This window comes from Ceratosolen solmsi, unplaced genomic scaffold (assembly GCF_000503995.2).
Source record: "Ceratosolen solmsi marchali unplaced genomic scaffold, CerSol_1.0 scaffold7, whole genome shotgun sequence".
Classification (NCBI taxonomy): Eukaryota; Metazoa; Arthropoda; class Insecta; order Hymenoptera; family Agaonidae; genus Ceratosolen; species Ceratosolen solmsi.
In genome coordinates, this window is record NW_011948413.1 from 10203659 (window position 1) to 10211158 (window position 7500).

Sequence of the window (7500 nt, forward strand, 5' to 3'; positions counted from 1 at the left end):
GCTCTTCCGTGCTCAATTACACGCATTCTATTTTCGAGTTGAACATAAGACGCGAGCCACTTCGATATTCTGTCCGATTGCCGCTTCGACGCCCGACTCTACATATCCTACTTAAGGAATATTTGACTCGCTTCGTCCATATTGAAATATGTCAGATTCAAATATCTCTAATGATATCGATAATTTGTCATAATCTCTAATGTTCTTAGTAATGTGGTTCGTAGCCCTCGACGATTATTGTATCTGATAACGAGAGCGAGATTATACACGTCGATGATTCAATCGCTAAATGAGTTAAATTACACCTGACCAATACTAATGCATAAAACTCGTTTTATAATTTACAATAAAGATGGGAGGGAAATTGACGCTAATTGATTCTATACAACGAGCGAATGTCAAATGTCAAATGTCAAATATCAAATTGCCAAAGCACCGGCTATTTCCATTTAATTCAATTATAATCATTTATCAATGATTTTCAACATTATTCATATTCATTATGTAATCGATCATTGCATATTACAACGTAACGGCGACGTTTCTTATTCTGTTGCCCCTAATTTGTTCAAGATTTCGGACGAATCTAAATATACGAATCTAAATACGCGAAGACGAGTAGTAGTTGTAAGTGTAGGAGCGCAATCGAAATGCTAAGGATAATAAATCACCCTTGTGGTATTAAAAATAAATTCTTTGAAATTTAAATGCTTTGTTTTGCATTTGTCTGAATTCACGTTGTGAAATTTCATGCGATTGCACATTGATCTTTATAAAGTCGGACGGTATTTCGGTGCTTATTAATTCTGGCTCTCTTAAAATATCTTTAAAATTTATCGATTTAGATGCTCAATTATTAGCCCGACGATCCGTTAATAAAATAAAATAAAGAAATCGATCGATTATTAGGTAATTTTTTTAATAAACTTGCTGTAAGATTGTGCTCAAATATTTCGTTGAAATTTAACGAAAAGGAAGTATTATTGGTCGTGAGCTTTTTGGCTCCAACATTTACTTCGCCTATAATTCAATTACAAATCATAGCATTTTCATAGCAAAGACAAAATTGATATAATATCAGCCAAGATTTCTCTGTTTTCGCACACCGCTTCTTCCACACACGCACGCACACACACGCACACACACACGCGCGCGCGCACGCACGCACACACAAACACCCCTCCCCATTCGCTCCCGTCATTCCCCTCAACCCCCGTCTCCGCGACCCCTCATTACGATCGCAATCGCACGAACGTTTTTGTCTCATTTGACTTTCGCTCTCCAGCCAATTTGTGAAAGCGTCAAAACATCGATCGATCGATCGATCGATCGATCTACATACGTCCGAGATTCATTAAAATTCGTGGGCAGGGTGCGGCTGAACCGAAGTACAATAGCGTAATCGACGGCACGAGCTACCCTCGGGCAATCTTCTATCGATCAGGCAATATAGGCTCCGGGGTGGCGACGTACCTTAAAGTGCTCCAAGTGCTCTTTGGCTCGGTTTTCAGCAGAAATTGCGTGCTTAACTAGCTCTTCCCTGGTGTAGGGCTCGACGTGCTTATGCTCCCAGATCCCTCGTGCCTCTGTCCACGGGAGGGCGGCCTTGAGCGACAGCTTGCTCGATACTTGGCCGCTCTCCTTCCGGTCGAGGTAATCGATCATCGGCTGATAGTAGTTTATACCGTAGCCATAATTGGAGTTGTAAACGGTCGTTGGGAGGTGGTGCCACTTTGTTGGGGCCACCGGCATCTGCGATAGTGGCATCTCCGACATATCGTCGCTCTTGTCGTTATTCACTCGTTTATTCGATAAATGATTCGATTATTCGTCCGCTGGTCTTCTACCTCCTGGAGCGACTAGTTTCGCCGATTTTCCGGATTCCTTCCTTCCTTCCTTCCTTCCTTCCTTCCTTCCTTCCTTACTTACTTCCTAATTCCGGCAACGGAATATTCTCCTTCGCACCGACTCTACACAATCTCTCTCTATCCCCGCCCCGCGACTCTAATCACCAGGGAGAGTAGTTAGAGCCTTCGGGGATCGGCGCAATCGTCGGAGCTCGTCCGATACGCGACGTCCAATCGATTCTGTCGATAGCGAGAGTGTCCGTCCATTATTTGTACACTCGATGTTCCGCGGATTGCGACAGTCGCGATGAACTTGACGAGGGTTCGTCAGCTCAGATCGACGCAATGACGATTGAGTACGATTGACTTTTACATTCGTGTATTAATAGAGAGGGAGCTTAGCCGTTTGCTTCGAGCCTTCGAAGAGTCGCTTGAGTTATCGTAAAGGGGGGCAAGGGTGAATAATTCTAGCCAAACTGGCTTTTCCACTGTCAATAAAATTAGACAGACCTGAGCGTCAATTTGCATCTCGGGTTGAAGTCATTCGAATGAATTTGCTTTTGTGAGTCGCTTATATCGGCGTCATTATTACCATCGAATCTTTACTCAATTTGCAATTATGCGCCTGATAATAGCAAATAATCGCTTTTACATTTTACGATAATGGAATTATGTATATAATTTGCGCGTCGATTTCTTATAAGACGATGCATATAGGTAAGCGCATATGTCACGAGTCATGTCATGCGACTCAGCAATTGCTCCAGCATAGTTCCTTACCTTGGTATCGTAAACATTTAAAATTCAATTTGCACAGCCGTGAAATGTTAAAGTGTGGGACGCAGAAAAGACAATTGTGCAAAATTCAATGACCATCAGGTACAACTAAAGGTTAAATTAGCGTAATTATTAAGATGTAATGTCGAATATTGTTTACGAATAAACGTCATTCAATGTCTCGATTAAGCAAACATCTACTCCAAGTATATATTTATTACAATTCTTATTTGTTTTTTTTTTCGTTTCACATGCGTTTTTCATTTAATGAAAAAGCTGCGCAACAGTTTTTCTTTTTTTTATGATTGATCAACTTATGCAAATCCGCCAATTTATATTTCGAATAATCAGAATTGCATGATACATTATTTTCTGGCATAATGATTAAAAATACTTACTATGCGCGATAATCTCAACGAGTGACAATTATACAATTATAATAATTCCGATGGAGAATTATTATTCTTGTCTCTGAGCGGCAAGCATTAGCTGCGGATTAACTTGATAAATCAGTTTGTTGAATCATTTTCTTCTCTTACTATTAATAGTTTGACTATTTTGACGAGAACACGCATGCGCGTATAAAGCAATTGATCGAGAAAACTGAGAATTACGTCATCAGTTTCATATACACCGTCCATCAGGGATTACTACAAATTTTCCGAAAAGCTGAATAAAGAAAGACTACATTAATATAAAAAATCTACAATAGTCTCGAAGGCGCCGATAATGCTCATTTTCGCTGTACTCTATTCCAATGTGGGACGTAGAAATTATTGAAAAAAAAAAAAAAAATAGAAAATAACCTGATTGAGAGTCTTGATATGAAATTTGTAATTTGTCATTTCAAGCAAATTGAGCATTGCATCGGTAAAGAGATCTTTAAAATCTTTAAGCATCGGTTACACTTATAATAGTCTAAATATTATACATCATTTGCTCTCAAAGACGATCGCTGCGTTAAGTGACGACAGCGCAGTACGAACATTCATGTCTTCATCCGATTTCCAGCCGAGACATGCCGACATACCAGATACCAACTAACCAACTCGCCGGCCATTATTCTTAGTAGGAGAAGTTTTGGAAACAAACGAAGAGTATGCGATGAAAAATGCTGATACTTCAAGGTCGACCGAACGATCAAAGATAAAACGGTAAAAAGTACGCAAACTTACCGGATTGCCTCGATTTCTTCATCCTTCTCGGCGAGGCGTCGCTCGGTCTCATGGCGGAGTTGGCTCAACTCGGCAGATAAGCGTTGCGAACGTTGCTCCTCGATTTTCCGTCCCTATGCAACAGACGAAAAATGCCTTTCTCACAAGTTACTCTTCCGCTCACGATCGATTATGATTATTTATTTCGATCCGTATTGATTATGCGTATTAACACGCCCCGTGTGGGATACCGAGCACAGTCGCGCTGATGCTCGATTTGTCCCTCGAGGTGGCGCTCCGTAAGTTTGTAGTTAGTTGTCTTTAAACGTGTATTTATGAATCTCCATTACGAATTAGGTAAATGCAAAGTTAGCATTGCTCTCGAGCATATTGTTACGAAATTAAAGCTAAATAAGGTTTTTTTTTTTTAATTCGCAGATGAATCTTCGTTTTGACGGATTTGCTTTTCACAATCTATTTTCTACGATATTCTATAAGCAGTTTTATAAGATTACTTTAATCGTCTTAGTAAACTGATGCTGATGCTGATCCGAATTCTGTAGAGATGGAATTGTTTTAAAAGCAAAGATTACTGCCCAGTCCAAATTGAAATTATCTTGTATTGCTCGCATGAAAGCAGTAAGCGATATAGTTAATAAATAAAAAAAAAGTACAACGATTATTATAAGATATTTAGCTTTTTATTTCATTTTTTTTTTTTTTTTTTTTTTTTTTTTGTTTTTTTTTTGTTGCTAATTCCGGTCATTTACCTTACGAAGACAAGATAAAGTTCTACCGAGTTACTTAGAATAATATTTCGTTCGCCTATTAATCACTTACGGCCTCAGCTTCCTTGTACGCAGCGGCAAGTTCCTCGCGCTCGTTCTCCAGGCGGCGAAGTTCCAACTCAAGTTCGTGAAGTCGGCGGTTCATGTCGGCCAGCTGGTTCTTAGCATCGCTAAGATCGTCTACGGAGATAAGGGTATTTTTAAATAAAGTGCGATAAATGTGTAAATTCATTATAAAAGGCAAGCTATTTTACAAATAAGACGCAGCTTATTTCCGAATTATTAAAAAAAATCAGATTTTTTATCCTTGGAGTTTACGATCGAGCTCTAAAAACGTTATACTTTGAAACTAAAAGCTCCAATTTATCATTATAAGCGTTGCAATAAAATCACTGTCAATATCAAACGAACATTTATATATAAATCAAATCACTATGAATTTGAATTTTTTGAAACTTTCGTTCGGGCCGCGTGAATCATTTGGTCAATCCGTGGCAATGATGGCACAAGCCCGGCCTCTTCCCATACTTTAACGAAGCGATATGGCGGTGGTTAGAGCGAATTGGGCGGGAGGATGGGAAAGGGGATGGCGCGTACCACTGAGCTTCTTATTCTCTCGTGCCAGCTGATCTTTGAGCTCGCGGGTCTTGTCGAGCTCGGCATTGGTGCGTTGGAGTTCCTGCTGCTTGTTGCGCAGATCGCGCTGACTGACCTCGTAGAGGTTGATGGTTTCATCGAGACGGGACTTAAGCTCGATATTGGCCTTCTCCAGATGCTCCACGCGTTTCTGCAGCTCCCGAGCCGTTGCATTGGCCTTCCCAGCAACAAGACAATATTATCAATTATAATACCGAGAAATTGGCATTTGCAGTAATTGTAGTAAGCGCGCGACGTTTGCACTGCGTTTCAACGGACTTTATCGGCGATCGGGTGTAAGGTAGGAACTGTCAGTTTGTAATTTCATTTTAATTATGGCTTTATGAAGTTGAGCTACGCGAATCGCGTATTTTTTATGCAATAAGGCAATTTGCATTAGAAAGAAATTGTAAGAAATTCGCTTTAAAGACTCGGTTTTGGTAATTTGACTGTCGAGAAAGCATGTAATGTAAAATCAGTTCATAATCACCTTCTCTAAGTCAATGATAAGCACTTCGACTTCGGATTGCAGGCGAGACTTTTGCTTTTCGAGGTTATTGATCTTGACCAGCAGGTTCTCGATCTGTTCCTCTTGCTCCTGGATACGCGCGCTGTATTTCCTGCGCAATTCCTCAACCTGTGCATCCAGTACATTGATTATAACCTCGTAACGACGATCGCTAATTTACACGATCATTAATTGAAAATCGTGATCAATTGCTCACCTCTTCGGCGCGTGCGTTAGCTTCGGTCTCGTACTTGGATCTCCAGATCGAGACTTCGCCATTGGCCTTCACCAGTTGACGCTCCAATTCCAAACGAGCCTCCGACTCTTCTTCCAATTGCACGCGTACGGATTCAATTTCCACTTCCACCTAAGAAAGCCAATGACAAAGATTGTTACTTGTGTTTTTCATGGACCACCGACGCTTATTTATAGCAATTTTCAGCTCCTTATCGAATTATAATAAATAGCTGATAGAGTCTTCAATATCGTGTGATTTTGTAGCTTTGCTCACCAAACTTTAGAGATCTTTGTGCTATCGAGTTAAATTTCTTATTGGCTCGAAGTATAACGAAGGACTTAATTTCACCATAATATATGATAATAATTTACTATAATAGAAATATTAAAGATTTAATAATACATGTGTCGCAGGACAATGCAAAACAATCGAATTTTATCACTAAATCAAGTTCACACATCTTAAGCTTATAATTACAAAAGTAAATCTCACATTACCCGAAGTTACTTGAATTTTAGCATAAAATTGAAATATCAACGTTAAGTAATTGCAACGATAATTTAAATTTTTTACACGGAACGAGAGACGACTAGTATACAAAAATTTCTTCTCATTACCTTAGTTATTTAGGTATCGATTTCTTACCTGATGAAGAGAAGCTTCAACCAGAGATCGACGCCTTTCTTCATCTTCCAGTCGACGACGAGCGTCTTCGAGCTGACCAATCACTTGTGATTTCAGGTAAGTGATGTTTTCGATATTAACCTGGGAAGAAAATTTATTATTATCAATAAGCCTTGCGATTATTCATACAAATTATTCTAGCACTACTTTCTTTTCCTTTCTATATTCAAATTGTCATGCACATTCAATATATATATATATATATATCTTTCGCGTTGTTATATACCAATTTCCTAAAAAACTCATGTCAACATAATACGTATTGTAATATTATTGTAATCTTAATATAAAATTCACGAATAAGTGCAAATTGAATAAATATTTTCAAACACTTTGATTTCTCAAGCATAGCGTTACTCGATTTATTTTGCCTCTACATTTTAATCACATTCCAAGATTGTTTAGAAATTATAAAAAGATATAGAGACAGAAGGGAACACTTAAGTGGTTAATCGCATCTTCACGACGATGATAATTACCTTCAAGTCCTGAACTTCCTTCACCAGTTCAATGTTTTCTTGCGACAAACGGGCCTTGTGGCTGGTAATGTCAACGATGGTACGGTTAATTTCTTCGATTTTGACATTGAGCTCGGATACGTGAAACTCTAATTTCTCAACAGTTTTTATCGACAATAGCTTTTCCTTCGTAACACTGTCCAGCTGGGCGAGGAGCTCGTATACCTCCTGCTGGAATTTTGATTTTTCCTTGTCGGCTCTGCAGAGAAGAATAAATACTTTTTTTAGTAATTTGTACGTTTAGTGACCAACTGTTGGTTATTCTACAGAATATTGTGATATCAACGACGATGATATCAATACTCTAACTTATTTTCATAAATTAATATTTATCTTAAGCCTATAATAAT

At 38.8% G+C, this 7500-nt stretch overlaps 1 protein-coding gene across 1 annotated transcript in view; it reads right to left on the reverse strand.

Annotated features, from left to right (window-relative positions):
• LOC105367454 (paramyosin, long form) overlaps positions 1–7500 on the reverse strand; it is a 27568-nt gene that overhangs the window by 6044 nt on the left and 14024 nt on the right. Inside the window, exons 5-11 of the mRNA XM_011506168.1 lie at positions 7112–7349; positions 6594–6713; positions 5928–6077; positions 5693–5839; positions 5164–5380; positions 4619–4746; positions 3800–3912 (exon numbers count right to left, since the gene is read on the reverse strand). Coding sequence (XP_011504470.1) covers positions 3800–3912; positions 4619–4746; positions 5164–5380; positions 5693–5839; positions 5928–6077; positions 6594–6713; positions 7112–7349 — 1113 coding nt within the window. The remainder of the gene's footprint in view (positions 1–3799; positions 3913–4618; positions 4747–5163; positions 5381–5692; positions 5840–5927; positions 6078–6593; positions 6714–7111; positions 7350–7500) is intronic.